Consider the following 15,889-nt stretch of genomic DNA (forward strand, 5'->3'; position numbering starts at 1 on the left):
CTTTTAAAAGCGAGCGTTACCTTCTCCGGTGTGGAAATCATTTCATGCTTACCAAACTTTAGAAACCCACAGAGGCATTTGATGAGAAAAACTCCAGATTCTAGCATGCAGGCCAGTTTGTAGATGACAAAAGACTTGTACATATGGGAGTCCACATGCTACAAAAGCTGTCACAATAACAGGAAATTAGACACACCAAGTTGAAGACCATATGGAGCAACAATAGATTCCCTGTGGTGGTCTATGAAGGACTTGAGCCTCGCTGTGCTTTGTGTTGCTTAAGAGCGTTTTGCTCCTTTTTGCAAACAGATCCAGTCTTAATGTCCCTGAAGGACGGCTACCACCGGCCGAACCAGTTAGTGTTCAAGGCCCCAGTGAAGGAGAAGAAGAGTGTGGTGGTGAATGGGATTGACCTGCTGGAGAATGTACCGCCCAGGACAGAGAACGAGGTATGTGAAGAACTGATATGGTATTGATAGCATGAAGGATTGGGTTTTTTTTTGGTGTTGTTATATTTCTATTTTATTTCTGTTATATATGTAATGAGTGGGGGTGTTTGCACTGCATATTATACCCTTCATGTCCTGTTTCTTGGACCTAAAGAAGAGGAGGTTTTACAAATTATTGAGATTCAAATTCCATAAACAAACAGACAAATGAGCTGAACCGATTGGTTGATTGGGTTGATACAGTTGATTTATTCAGTGGAGAAAAAAATAAAAGCCTAAAAGAAAAAGTAACTGTGGAAAAAGCCAATAAGTGGACTTTGAATTAAGATTATTTTGTTGAAGGAACAGTGTGTAGGATTTAGTGGCATCTAGGGGTAAGCTTGCTGATTGCAAAGACCTCATCTCACCTGCCGTGTCCTGGCATGTAGGAGAACTTAGGGTGGCCATGAAACTCACACAAAACACAAAACTCTGTATATAGTGTGAGTCCTCAGTTTGTTTGTTCTGGGCTGCTGTAGAAACACAAAGATGCAACATGGTGGCCTTTAATGGTTCATTCCAAAATAACGAAAAAACACAGTGATTCTTATTTTCAGGTGATTATACACTAATGAAAATATAGCTATAAATATTATAAATCCTCATAAATCTTTCACACTGGACCTTTAAACCAACGGACTAATTGAGTTCATCCTTGACCTCTGAAACAGCCGTTAATAATCTCGCTGCAAGCTCCATTTAGTTACTGTTGTCATTAAATAGAAACATTAGACTGGCACATACGGATATCACATAAGTGAAGATCTTAGGTGTTAATGCAAGATTACAGTTTGAAAACATTGACCAGTTTGTATGCATTCATTTTGTGTTAGTCAAAAGTGTGTTTTATATTTTACCACCTTACCTTACCTTAATAAATTAAGAGGTCTTTGGGGAAGGGAGTTGAGCTTTTTAGCTTTTATTTTGACAGGACAGCTGTAGAGTGGCAGGAGATGTAGGAGAGAGTGAGGGGAAGACTGGAATCAAACCGCTGCTGAGGGGCACACACTTCACCAACTGAGCTACCACAATAAATTTAGGTTGATCAATCAGCCGCCCTTCAGTCTTCTCCTTCCAAGGGGATCAGTGACTGAACACAGTGGCCAGATATTGCTTATATTGAATCACCAGGTATTGTTAGGCTTAGTGGCTATAAATAACCAACCTGTTAATCGACAACTGTTCAATCTAAGCATGGCTGAGATTTAGTCAGAGACGACAGTCTGATGCTGCTGTACTGTAACGTTATGACTGACATCCAGCAGCCTCCTACTCAAGCCAACGTCACCTATCCATCAGTAGTAACTGTCATTAACATCATTTAGCTGTTTACCTCACTGACAGTTAATATTCATGCAGCTTATGTGTCTCAGATGTCAGTATTAAAGCCTTGGTTAATAATACGGTTCTTCCTTGTTTTTTAACTGGCAAAATTTAAATGACAAAAGCTAATTCATATTTATTGTCATCAAAAATGAATTAACACTGCTGCCAAAATGAAGAATTACTGTTCCCTGGAGGCTCATACATTCTTACTGCTGTTCTTCTCAGATCTCTTTCCTTTGCACGAAGGATGGAGATGTAATGAATTTGTATCTGTTTTTTTGTTTTACAACCTGCTACACAGCAGCTTTTCAGCATTTCCTTGTTTCTCTAATTAGATGAAAGTTAGATATTTTCCCCAAAAGGCAACTTGCACTTGATGACACGATGCTGGTCTGATGTATAGTTTTAAAGGTTTAAAAGGTTTAAAATGCATAGTAAATTAATCTGTACAGTAGGACTTTGTGTAGTGAGTACAGAATGTTTTTTATCACTGTACATTCTCCAAATTTTCTCTATTAACAGTAGATTTTCGTACTTGTGTGTTTATTTGTTACATGCATGAGCTTTTGTTTTTCTCCACGTAGCTCCTGCGGATGTTCTTCCGGCAGCAGGATGAGTTGCGGCGGCTGAAGGAGGAGCTGACCACCAAGGACGTGCGGATACGCCAGCTGGAGCTGGAGCTCAACAACCTGAAGAACGTTAGCCCCAACAACGTGTGACCTCGCAGCCTCCTGGACTGGCAAAGCTGCTCCCTTTGCCCCCAGTTCTGACCTCCAGCAAGCTTCTGAGCCTTCCTCCCACCCCTCTCTTTTTTGATATATCATAACTTCATCCCTGCTGCCCTGCATAGTGCATACAATAATATGATAATAACTGTTGGATAATGTCTTAAGTGGTGCAATTACTGGAATATTGTAATAATGACAGAAATGATAAGTAACGGAGGAGAGGCAGTGATCATTGATTGCCACCTGAACATGAAATCGATGAGAGGGAGGGTTTCAGATCCAATCAATTTAGGTATTATCTGTCTTTTTACAACTTAACATTCTCTATCCAGCACACTCTCCAGTGTTATGATCAGTCTGTGTGTTTGTCTCACCATGCCTCCCCTCATCATTCGCGTGGCAATACACATGCAAAGGAGCTGCTACACTCATCTTTCTGTAATGACCAAACCACCATCTAGTTCTGATTCTTTGCTGAGGCAAGAACTGGAGGATAAAAAGACTGTCACTGGCTCCTGTTTCTCTTCCCTAAGGCCTTAGACCCTGCTGCACACACAGATTGCAGCGAGCTGCAGCATCCTCTCAAAATGGCTGACGTGAAGTGGTTTTGCAACTGACAGACGAGACGAGCTTTTGCAGACATGGATCATGTTTTCCCACAGAGCTGCTTTCCCGTAACCTCTTTTCTCACCTACAGATGTTGTTGCCTGTAAATATACTTCACATTACTGACCTATAGCTACACAAACGCAGTCTTTCTTCCCAAGGACAGTAGTTTAGTCTTCTCATTCTTTATTTAAATAGTGGAAAAGCAGCAGGGGAGACATGGATCCAGAGATGGTGGACTTGCAAAACTACTCAAAAAAAAAAAAAAAAAAGTCTCAAGGGAAGCTTTGCTGGCTGTTCTTGGTTTTTAGGGCTAATTTTGAGGATGGGGGGTAATGTATATTTGCTTCTATTTATTTGTCACATTTTACCTTTTTAGCTAATAACATGTATATTTGTTAATCCCATTGTTTTTGTACGATGTGGCTGCAAGTAATGATTGTGATGCTTGATAGATTTTTGCTGAATGTTTCTGGTTGGTGCAGGATTTGTGTGAAACTGTACCTTTAATGGTATTAGCTCTTCAATTCCAACAACATAACTTCAGACAAGTTATAAAAATGTATTCTTCTTGCCTATTCCTAACAGTGCAGACAACTGTAATAATAACCATCCTTTTACATTTAAACTAAGTATATCACTATTACTGAAATGTGTTTACCTGTAGATGTGTAATTTTGCTCTAGAGACTCCGGGTCATCTGCCTCTCTTTCTGCACTTGTACCATTAACAGATTTAGGCGAAATTGCAGTTTAAATGCCTCTGTTTTACCAATGAACTGTTTTTTTTTGCCTGCATTCTGAAATTTTAAGAAAAGTGGGCACTGGATTAACATTTTATTGGCTCCATTGGGCCGGCCAGATCCAAAAAGATGCTGCTAAACATGCAATGTGTCTTTTAATCCAGGCCCAATCACAGTCAGCCTTGTCTTTTCACTGTTTCTGCTCTTGGTGATCTAAGAAATGGAAAAAGATGAATCGGCTACATGCCTAGTGAGAATGGAATATGTACCCCCAAGTACGTAAAAAGTAAGTTAAGGTCTGAAGGTCACAAGTCTTCTCCGATCACATTATCGTGGGGACATTAAGGGACCAAAGCTTTAGTTTCAGTAGACTTGAACCACTGACACATTAATGGTAAATGCGTATGTTTCTTGCAGGAAAAATAAAAGGCTACAGTGAAAGTGAAAGCGGGAAAAGGAACTACCAGAGATGATCAGCTACAGTGAGAAAGGTGAAAGTTGCAGTTGGAGCCTCTCATGTCGGCGCACTGAGCACTAAAATCAGGCACTTAACTGAAAAGCTTTTATGCTTTTAAAAAGTCTGAAACTCCCTGTGTACGATGAGGAGGCAAGTAAACCCCAGTTTGAATTAGCTCAGTTTGTTCTTGTTCTGTATAGAGTTAACAGGATCACAGTTCACTCTGCTGAAGTTTTCTATGTGGAGAAAAAAGTAACGGTAACACTTTCTGTGACATCCATGCAGGGTTGGGTAGTAACAGATTACATGTAAGTAACAAGTAATAATCAGCCTAGATTACATTTGAAGAATTGATTTTACATACCTTGTCAAGGATTACTTGATTACATTTTTTATTTTAATTGTGATACTTTTTTTTTCATGATAACCAATTCTCTATAACTGACTTTTGAAAAGTGTGTCTTATATTCAGGGTTTCTTAGACAAGTGCTCCACTTTGTGGCAGGAGAAAAGAACCCTGAACAAAAGTAGAAAAGGTTTGAAGAGAAAAAAGAATATTTATGGGACTTCTGTGGCTGCATCCATTTTTTAGTAAAAGGTGCAATATTTTCAGCGTTTGATTTAAAAGGAATCCAAAACTTATCTCGTATTCAGACCAGATATTTTTTTTGTTATATTGCTAATTACCAAAATTTCCATGCAATTTGTTTTCAGTAACTGACTACATTTCATAATAATCTGACTCAACCCTGCAACCTGTCTCTATAATGCATTGTAAACATACTTACGATGCATTATAATCTTCATATAGCAATGTAGTTAGGAGTACTCATAAATATTCATGCTTTATAACAAGAATCATTAACACATTATAAAGTATTTTTAAACGATTCATAAGGTCAAGTATCATATTGCTTCATAATTACTGACATTTATCTGTTTTTGCAAGGATCGTAGAGCATTTTTTATGAACTAAACCTTAAAGAGTGTTTAAAAAAAGGGACAAGATTAATATCAGGAGTTCAAAAGTGAAATGAACTGATTTTATGTTCTTCCTAAATGTATAAGCTATTTGATTTAACAATGACTTTTCCCTCAGTGAGAAACACCAAAACCAGGGTGAAGGTTACGTCATTAGGGAATTTAATTACTTCTCTCAAAGAATACAGTCACCACTACGGGTAACTAATAATGGCATTATAATGTACTGTATGTATAATATGCTTTTATTTAAAGGATAATGTACAGTGAGGCGAAATGAACCCCAGCAGGGTGGTGCAGGTCTTGAATCATCCTGAAAGGGTTTATTTTGCATAATGACCAGTTCACTGTGCGTTATACCACTTATTGAACGGCAAATTACTAAATAAAAACCAACTATCTGACATAAAATATTGATTTAATAATGATTTTATTGCTTCCACTAAGTCCTCCATAATCTGTGATTAGAACTACATCCATAGCAACAGTTTATTATTAATAGCAGCAGTCTGCTAATCTGAAATAACAGAACGTGGAATGCCAAACTGACGAATCAGAATATTTAACAAAGTTGTGTAATAAACACAGATGTTCTTTGCACCTAATTTCCCTGCTGATTAAACAAAGAAACACTTTGCACATCTGTTAGATTCGACAAGTGTGCAGGAGAGAGGCAGGTAGACCGAAAACATGCACAAAGACTCTCGCAAGTTCGACAGTGTGCGGGAAGTCCTTTTGCAACCTGTCGATTTAACAAATTTGAATTTAGAGTAGCTGACTAGTCTAAAAGGAAAACAAACACTCAGAAAACAGTCAAAATTTACTCAATGTGTTGACTGTTTTATACTGAACGGGATCACACGTCTAATCAGTTATCACACACATCCCCAGTAATAAAATATAATGTACGACAACTACCAGAATTATTACATTATGATGATTGCAAAAAAGTGAGCAAGTATTTGGTATTATGATACTTGACTTCATAAGTTATAGAATACTTTATAATGTGTTAATGATTATTGTTATAAAGCATTAATATCTATAATGCATTACGACTGTTATAAGACATTGTGAATATGTATGAGTGCTTATAAATATTATATAGTTCTACAAGCAGATTATTATGCATTTATAAGTATGTATATGATGCATTATAGACATGGATGTGATAGAAAGTGTTACCAAATGATCATACCTGATGACCTGAAGGTTCACCGTTCGACTCGACAGTGTTGTACAAGGACCACAACAAATCAAAACATATATAAAAGGGATTTATTGAAGTGAATGGGAGGGAAAAAGAAACAATTTGGCTGATGACAGTGGAATTTTAACATAGAGTGAAAAATCACTGAGGTAGGCCAATTTGACCATTACGTATAATAGTGGAAACAAAGTCCAAATAACTGACCGTTTTCCAGAGTTTACACTTTGAAACAATAAATTTTCAATGCACATAAGTTGCGGCTGTAACCTCCATTTTATATCAAGTACTTCTCTACACTACCACCACAAATTTCAAACATTGCCACCTGTGTGTCACAGAAAAGAAAGAGAACATGAGGAAAAAGCAATAATGAGTTCTGATGTTGAACATTTCTCTTTATGGAAAGATTATGCATACAAAGTTATGTTCAAATTCCAAGAAATTTCACACTGCGTATTTTTAGATAAAGCAGCATACATATTTAATATCTTATTACAATTCATAGTTTCACCTCAGTTGTCTGTTCAATGTCTGCCGTCATCAAAGAGAATACAAAAAAATAGATTTGGTCATTATTTACAAGAACACGTAATTTCCGAACTATCAAAGCTGAGGGTTGAAGGAGGAGGAGCAGCTTTGACAAGGGCAGACATTTTTTTGCTATGATTTAAAAATATGCCCTGTGAGGGGTCACACTGTGCATGTTCAGACAGAAGTTTCACACCAGGACAGCAGAGAGTATTGGCATACTGGTGACACTACAAATACATAACTTACATTAAAAAAAAAAAAAAAAGTACAATGCAAAAAATAAGTTTAAGACGAGGAGAGGACAGCCATACATGAAATCCAGTAGTTGACTTTAAAATGTATTAGACATGCACTCTTTTTTTTTTTTTCATTTTGTTTTTTTCTTTTGAAGGGGGGGGTCTTAAAATACATCAGAAACTGGTCTTACACAAACGGTGAGAAAACAAAAACATTTCTTAAAAAGGTTTATCTTTGCTAATATTTGATAATACAAAATCGGTGTCCACAAAGCAGTTAAAAGTGGACCGTAAAGACTGGAACACGGGAGCATCAAAGGTACATAAATTTAACTTATTTCTCCAGACAACCCCGTCTACCTGACTGGCCATTAACAAAAACCACTCCTACTGCAATATGAAACTGGGGGAAAAATACATGGGGTTGTTGGGAAGTGACTGGGAGATACAAGTTTAAAACAGTTCACAACTTAGCTTCCAGAGGACTTTCAATCATCTTCATCCTCCTCCCCTTCTTCATCCAGTTCCCTTTTTCTCTTCTGACCTCGCTCCTCTTCTAGAAAATAAAGAGTCGCAGTTAAAGACACAAACATCGCAACATAGCAAGTAAATGTTTCCTGGTAAACCTCTCTTTCAGGTTTATTGCGTCACCACGACAGCACTGTGCGCAATTTTCACATTACAAGATAGATTTACAGCTTTGTGATGGACAATAAAGGTTTTCTGAATCAGCTGAGTCCCAAATCTGTACTATGTGTGATACTGAGCAGGTTTAGGGTGTGTTCACACTGGAAGTGATGTCAACAAAACAAACAAAACAAACTATTACACTATTGTACCAGTGTGTGGAAAGGAAATTGAGGAGCCTCCTGTATTTGGAAAAAGTGACAATTAACTGTGGATGGTGTTAAAACAACTCCAGAACATTACAGAAGACAAAACATATCTTATGTTTGGAAAAACACGTTGCTGTCTTTGGGTTGGTTTGCTTGTTTTTGGGGGGCATTTTTGCTTTTAAAGGACAGTTAGACAGCTAAGAGGCAGACAGGAAACATGGGGACAAGGGGGGGGCATTAAATGTAACTAAGGTCTCCGGCTTGAATTGAATCAGCAACATTGTGGTTATGTGGAAACCATTAGGCTACAATGGTGGTCTAATGATGTCTCTTTGTTAAAAGGGACAGTTTGCCCCAGAAGCAAAAATACATGTTTTTCCCCTGGCCTGTAGTGCTTTTTATCCATCTAGGTATTTTCGGTGAGAGTTGCAGAGTTTTGGAGATATCAGCCAAAGAGATGTCTGCCTTATTCCAAATATAATGGGACTAAATGCCGCCCAGCTATTTTGGTGCTCAAAGCACCAAAATAAATGCATTTGAAAAACAAAAACAAAAAAACGGTGTATCTTTCCAAAAATCATGACCCGGTTGCTTAAGTGAATCCGCAGACCTCGCTGTGAGACGTTTCCTGTCAGATCAATTCTAAAGTAGTCCCAGTAGATTCTACAGCAAAGAAAGTAGTTCCTACATGAAACGTCTCACAACGAGGTCTGTAGATTATCTTCAGGAACCACACCGTGATTTTTGGAAACAGACACTGGTTTTTAATTTTTCAAATATTTTTTGGGGTGCTTTGAACACCACAAGCCAAGAGTCATTTTAGTCCTGTTATATGTGAGAGAGGCAGACATCTCTACGGCTGATATCTCCAAAATTGTAGAACTCAAACCAAAAAAACATCTAGATGAATAAATAGCACCACAGGCCAGAGGAAAAATAGGTATTTTTGATTTTATGAACTGTCCCTTTAATGTAACACAATACAAACTTCTGTCACTGGTTTCATGCTGTAGCTGCTCAACAGTTGGTGGTGGTAACCACTGACTGTAAATAAAGATGGACGACGCGTGTCCACTTCCACCCACTGTACAAAAATGAAGCCAATTACAAAAAGGAGCCAGAGTCTGGACAGTACTGATTAGGGCAGGGTATCAGTACTTTTTTTTTTTTTCTTACAGCCAATCACCACAAACGTTATTTAATTTAATGTGATGTCTGATTGGCCAACTACTGCAGCAGCTGCAACCCCCGTGGTCTGTGGTGTGGTGAAGTCGAGTGTATTGGACAGAATTGGTCATTTTAATAAAAAGGTATCAAATTAAGTACTCTGTTGGTATCGGTATCATTTTAAAGGCACTTGTATTGATTCTGGTATCATCTACCCAGCCCTGGTAGTGATCAGGGTTGAAGACAGGGCAGGGCTCAGCTGTCAATCATGGTGTGAAAACCCATTTTTCTAGCATCAAATGACTAATTAAAACCAAACTGATCAGAAAAAATAACACTTGAATGTATATTGGCAGGTTAAGAGCTACCTAAAATGACAGAAATCATCTTCGGGAGGAAAATATTTGACGTGTAGTTTGATGTTTTAGTTTGGCTTTTGTCCTATTTGCTAACATAGAGGGGGTGGGATTTATGACCTATACTACAACCAGCCACCAGGGGGCAATACAGATGTTTTGGCTTCACTTCTGGGGAGCTCTCATGTTGTCCATCTTTATATACTGTATGTCAGCGGTGGTAACATGCACAGAAGCTGTTAATGCAGCAACAAAAGCAGTAAGCTAGTTTAGCTAGCAAACTTTTATGTGAGTGACGTACATTTCAAAATATTTTTTTAAATGCTTAAATGTTTTAATGCAGAGGGAAATGTATCCAACATGTTTTTCAGGACACATATCATGAGTTTTGGTGAGTAACTCTGAATGTAAACATAACTTTGTTTACAAGAAAACTTCACACTGCACCTTTAATTATGCTGATTTCTTGTATGCTAACAGTAAATAGATAGACTGTATACACTTAGCATGTAGTATAGAATTGGGAGACAGCTTGTAAGTTAAAATCAGCCACCATTTTACTCACCTTCATCATCCTCATCGTCAACCTCTCTGTCATTCAAATCTTCCTCCTCTTCCTCCTTTTCAAAAATAGACAAAGCAAAGTTAGTTAAGTTCAGAAATTAACATTTTTAAGAATTACAGAGCACAAATCTCATTTATTATCATCTCACCTCTCCACTGAGGTCCTCCTCTTCCTCTTCTTCATTCTCCTCTTCATCCTCCTCTCCCTCTTCCTCCTCCTCGTCTCCTGGTGCTGTGTCTTCATCGTACTCCTCTTCATCTACATCTGGGTGAGACCAGTTGGCGGTTAATTATTAGCCAAACGGTCAAATGTCAACAAAGAACACAGCTACCCACAGGAAGGTGTGTGTGAAGGTCAAACTTACCGTCTTCATCGTCCTCGTCATCATCCAAGCCCTCCGCGTAGACCTCGGTGTCAGAATCTGGCGCCTCTTTGTCGTCTTTGTCGTAGCCGTCCAGGTACGTGAGCTGGGGTAGTAGCTTGAAGACGTTGTCTCTGTATTCGTTCAGGTTTGTCACTTCACAGTTAAACAGATCTAGACTTTTCAGCGTCCCCAATTCTTTCTGTCAAAAAGAAGAATCAAGTTTGATGAATTATACAGCCAAATGTTTAGTTTTTATGTACTTTTCACCCCGAGTACTTTCACTTACCAATGGTTCTATTGTGCTGAGGTCTTTAATCTTGTTGCCACTGAGGTTGAGATGTGTGAGGTTGGGGCATTTCTCTGCCAGAACTTCCAACCCTCCTGAGATCCTGTTATCGCTGAGTTCAAGCTGTTCATCAACCAAACAAAGTCAAAATATGCAAAACCCGAAAAAACCTTAAAAGTTACAGACTTGCTCTCCGTAGACAAACACTCACCTTTTTGAGTTTATTTAGCTTCGGCAAGTGAGCAACTGTCGTCAGTCCGACATTGATTGTGCTTAGAAACTCCAGCTCCTCAAATTCGTCTGTTAGACCCTCGATCTTTCCTTCATTTGAGCGACAGTTGTCTAAGACAAGTTCTTTGACCTGGAGAACGAACAAATAACATCAGGTAAGAATTTATTGGATTAAAAATCGTTCCAAGTAAATAAAAGGTTAAAGACAGGTTGCATAAAATATGTTAAGTAGGTGTTCATTTTCTGTCTGGACAGAAAATAAAGCCATTTCAAGCTTAAACATCTGTTTAACCACACAAAGTTCTGTTTTTAGGAGGGATGCTCTTGTCAAGAACGACTTACAAAAAGTAAAGTCAAATTCAGCCTCAGTAGGGAAAAAAAGTGTCTGCCAAATAAAAACAGTGTAATGTAAAAATATGATATAGTACTTCGCACAATAAATTGATTGTTTCAGCTTTTGGGAAGCTACTGCTCCATTCAAGTCTTGTTCCTGACTCGACTTCATTTGTGAAGTGTTTATTTAAGGAGCAAGCTAATACAGAATTATGTACTCTAATTTAACCTTGAAACTTCATCTGCAGTCAAAGTGGCTCAGAGTACATTTATTCAATAACTTATACTTTACTTGAATATAAATTTTTTTTCCCCCACTGTATACTTATACTCCACTCAGAGGGAGACGTTGTACTTTTGAGTCCATTACATTTACAGAGTTACAATTTACTTTGCAGTTTAAGTTTTTTTCCCCTCATACTACAGATATAACTACACATATATACTATACAGGACTATTAAACTGCCCAGCAGTACAGAAAGTGGTTATAATTGGCTCCAAAATGACCAAATACATAATTAAAATGCTGATTGCAAGTTAACACATTAATAAAAAACATTCCAATGACATATATAACATGCTGTTCCATGGGTTTAAAGCTACAAATATTAGTTAATTAATTGATTAGTTGTCAACTATTAATCATCAACAGTTTTAAGAATCAATTAATTATTTTCAGTCTTTTTTTTAATGTCCAAATTCTCTGACTTCAGCCTCTCAGATGTGAATATTTTCTAGTTTCTTTGGTTCTCTCTGACAGTAAACTAAACATATTTGAATTGTGGACAAAACAAGACATTTAAGGACGTCACTGTGGGTTTTGGGAAACAGTCATCAACATTTTTTACCATTTTGTGACATTTTACGGACCAAACAACTAATCAATAGATTAAAAAAAAAAAAAAAAAAAAATCAGTTAATCTATAAAGAAAATATCTCCCACAACTGTATAGTTTCATGAGACTAATTAAACACTTTAATTTAAAAAAAAGAAAAAAAAAAAAAAAAAAGCACACTAACAGAGAGTAACTAAATACATTTACTCAAGTAATGTACTTAAGTACAATTTGGTGGACTGTGTCCTTCACGTGAATATTTCCACGTTTTGCTCATTTCCACTTCTACCACGCTACATTTCAGAGGCAAATATTGTACTTTTCACTCCACGACATTTGTTTAATAACTTCTGTCACTGGTTACTTGACAGTTACTTTGCAGCTTGATAAAACAAAATATAATCAATAATTAATTATTATGTAAATTATAGCTCAAGATTAAACTTTATTGAAACTCACAAGCTGCCCAACAGGAAAAGAATATTAAATAATTAGCTCCTCATTTAGTAGCTGCAACACTGAAGTGAGGAACACATTAATACATCAGTAATTATAATCCAATAAAATCATATATGTTGTTGTGAAATTGGTTATCCTGCATAATGAGTATTTCAATATAGACTTTTACTTGTAACAGAGTATTTTTACACTACAATATTGCTACTTTTTATTTAAATACAAGAACTGAGTTCTTTATCAACCAATGCTCAGGTATATGAGCATATTTTAGGTTGGCGTATAGGCATATTAAAAAGTCAGAGGTGTGCTTTTATTAAATATTTTACCGCGGCCTCGAACATGACTTGGCCAATCAGCAGCAAGGACCAAAATATAAAGAATACTGTCCATTAGTAATATTCAGTAGGCAGCAGCACACATTTCAATGCACTATATATCGGTAACAATAATTAATCACACTGAGTCATTTTTTAAAGACAAATTGTACATATTCTCTGATTTCAGCTACTCAAATGTTGAATATTCTCTGGTTTCTTCACTCCTACTCCTACTCTTTATGAGAGTTGAATTAATATTTTTTGGGTTGTTGTCAAAACAAGATATTTGAGGATGTCATCTTGGACTTAAAACACTGATCAACATTTTATAGACCAAATAACCAATGAAGGAAATGAAACCAGATGAATCAATAATGAAATTGTTTTGCAGAGGGATAATTAATCAATTTAGTCATTTTTTTAATATTAAAAAAGTAACCATTTTCTAATTTCAGCTTATTAAACATGAATATTTGGGGGTTTCTTTGCTCTTAAAATTACAGTTAAAATCAATATTTAAACTTGGGCTTTGATCAGTGTTTTTCACCATTTCATGACATTTTGTGGACCAAACAACTAATCAATTAGTCAAGGAAATATATGAACGATTATTCGATAATGAAAATAATGTTAATAATGTTTTTTGGGTCGGTAAATAGTTAGATGTGCAGTCACAGGTGTGCTTTTATCGGATATTTTACCGCGGCCTTGAACGTGACTCAGCCAATCAGCACTGAGGACCAAACAAAAAAAAAACAAAAAAACAAAAAAAAAACAATAACCGTCCATCAATAACGTTTTGTTCGACAGCGCACATTTCAACGCTCTAAGTATCGCGATGCATCGGCGCTCCTTTCATTACGTAAATATCACATTTGGCTACTTTTCCAGTAGAAACAGACGCAGCGCGGCGGTTTTGTAGGCGTTTATTTTCTCTGGTACCCGAGTTAAAACGTGATAAGAGCTTGGTGTGTGTGTGTGTGTGTGTGTCTGTGTGTGTGTGTGTGTGTGTGTGAACGGTTGTGAGCGGCGCAGATGCACATTAGTCAAAACAAGTCGGAGTGAAACAGACCTACGAGTCGTGCACAGGGTCATTTGTGAGTAGGAGGGGCAGCTGAAGCAGATTAGATAGCTGCCAGGCAAACGTTTCATTGTTGCTTGTGCTAAACAGTTGCCGATTGGATTGATGGCGTGTGTAGACTTCTATTATTAAGAAGGTATGATGAATCGTTCGTCATTTGTGTCGAATGAACGGGATACTCGGTGTATTTCGAATTGCCTTTGTTTCTCGGTAAAATGGCGGCTTGTCCTAGTTCTGGAAAACTGGAGCAACAACGCGGCTCGACGGTGTGTTTTCATTATGTGTCTCGACCTCTCGTCGAAAACCACAGAGCCTCCACGAAAGAAGTGGACGAAAAGGAGCTGTTGATACCGACGCGGTCGTGTTTTGTTTTGTTTGTTTTTTCCCCCTCGTGTTTCGTGTCTGCGTGTTTTCGCCCAGCCTGGTGGCAGGTAACGGTCCATGCTAGAAACCGCTTTCTTTCGGCCATCTGTGCGCACCGTGGTGGCTCCGGTTATCGGCTGCACGGGCTGCAGGCTCTCCACCGCCAGCTGCTCGCGGTCTGAACGCGCTTCTGCAGAAATAAAAACGAGTTCGGCTGCACAGTTTGAGTGACCGTAGGTGCAGGATGCGGCTGCAAGGCGATAATTCGAGGCTGTGATCGTTATGCATCATTGATAATGTCATGACTTTGAGTATCCGCATCCTTAACGCGCCCGGGTTAAAATGTTTAAACGCATTTCTCGGTCAAAGCATGCACACAGCACATCAAACCACGAGTAAATAACAACACCGCGGCTTTTAAACGAGAATGGGCTGCGTTCGTAGATCAAAAGTTACAAATATGGCTTCTCATACTGCTTGCCTTGTTTATACCGCTGGCATAAAAAGCTGTGCTGCATTCTCAAAGTGCACATCAAAAACGTGATGTTGGAGCCGCACAAAAGTTCGACCAGCGTCCCCGCAGCACCTGCCGACCGTAAACATGTTCGCAACAATGTGACCCGACGCCTCCATCATCTTTTAACTTGTAAGAAACTTTGTATCCCCACGCCAAGACATCACACGAAAGATTCTCCATTAGCTGAGTGTGAAACATTCACCGAGCGAGATGTGAGGCCAACTTACGTCTGACGGAGTGCGGTTCCGCAACTCTAGATGAATTCTTTTCTTCATGTCCATCCTGGATCAGCGCGCCCGTGATATGATACACACTTTTAATAATTACTGCAAATGCAACTAGCACCTCCAGAACAGACTGCTGTTGTTCATTCAAACTTGATCCGCTCGGTGGGCGGGAGCACGTCTCAGGATTGTCGTCACCGCCGACCAATGGGAGCCGCCAAATAAAGAGGGAACGGATTTACAGACACGCAGGCCAATGGAGCCACCCTCATACAACTGGGTGGGGTTTTGTTGTTGAAGTTTGGTTGTTTGTTAACTTAAGTTTACATGGCTAATGTAATACTTTAATGTTTTATGCTGAATACAGACCATGGCAGAGGGATGCTACATGTTTGTCAGTGCATATAATTGTCACTATTAAAGCTCCTCCTGACTTGAAGTCTTGTCTAAAGGTGGTAATTATGTAGAGCTCTTGTTTGATATTGTTCTGTCATAAAACACACTCATGATACATATTGTTCCACTATTCACACAACAAAAACAAAAAGTGGAGAAGAAAGAAAAAAAAACAGTTCCACATGGGACACAGGAAGTAAAGGTAGAAAATTAAATCAATATGTAAATAGTATGTAACACAAACTAGGTGTT

At 38.1% G+C, this 15,889-nt stretch overlaps 2 protein-coding genes across 6 annotated transcripts in view; one reads left to right on the plus strand and one right to left on the minus strand.

Annotated features, from left to right (window-relative positions):
- The window catches only part of coro2ba (coronin, actin binding protein, 2Ba), a 62,594-nt gene extending 58,803 nt beyond the window's left edge, over positions 1-3,791 (plus strand). For all 3 annotated transcript variants that reach the window (XM_084742418.1, XM_084742577.1, XM_084742498.1), the window contains exons 11-12: positions 310-449; positions 2,399-3,791. In XM_084742418.1, coding sequence (XP_084598544.1) covers positions 310-449; positions 2,399-2,533 — 275 coding nt within the window. In that variant the 3' untranslated portion in view covers positions 2,534-3,791. The remainder of the gene's footprint in view (positions 1-309; positions 450-2,398) is intronic.
- A 2,801-nt stretch (positions 3,792-6,592) lies between these two features.
- anp32a (acidic (leucine-rich) nuclear phosphoprotein 32 family, member A) lies at positions 6,593-15,650 on the minus strand. Of its 3 annotated transcripts, none has more exons than XM_084742833.1 (7): positions 15,245-15,650; positions 11,091-11,240; positions 10,880-11,002; positions 10,594-10,792; positions 10,378-10,487; positions 10,230-10,284; positions 6,593-7,861 (listed from the first exon to the last, which is right to left on the minus strand). In XM_084742833.1, the coding sequence occupies exons 1-7, from the start codon at positions 15,296-15,298 to the stop codon at positions 7,794-7,796; spliced, it is 759 nt and encodes a 252-aa protein (XP_084598959.1). In that variant the 5' UTR covers positions 15,299-15,650; the 3' UTR covers positions 6,593-7,793. The 3 variants fall into 3 exon arrangements, with proteins under 3 accessions (XP_084598959.1, XP_084598886.1, XP_084598813.1); XM_084742760.1 differs by having other exon boundaries at positions 6,593-7,858; positions 10,378-10,493; XM_084742687.1 differs by having other exon boundaries at positions 10,378-10,493; positions 15,245-15,645.
- Between the last annotated feature and the right edge of the window lie 239 nt (positions 15,651-15,889).

The sequence above is a fragment of the Lutjanus erythropterus genome, chromosome 1 (assembly GCF_056507025.1).
Source record: "Lutjanus erythropterus isolate fLutEry1 chromosome 1, fLutEry1.hap2, whole genome shotgun sequence".
In the NCBI taxonomy this organism is placed as follows: Eukaryota; Metazoa; Chordata; class Actinopteri; order Lutjaniformes; family Lutjanidae; genus Lutjanus; species Lutjanus erythropterus.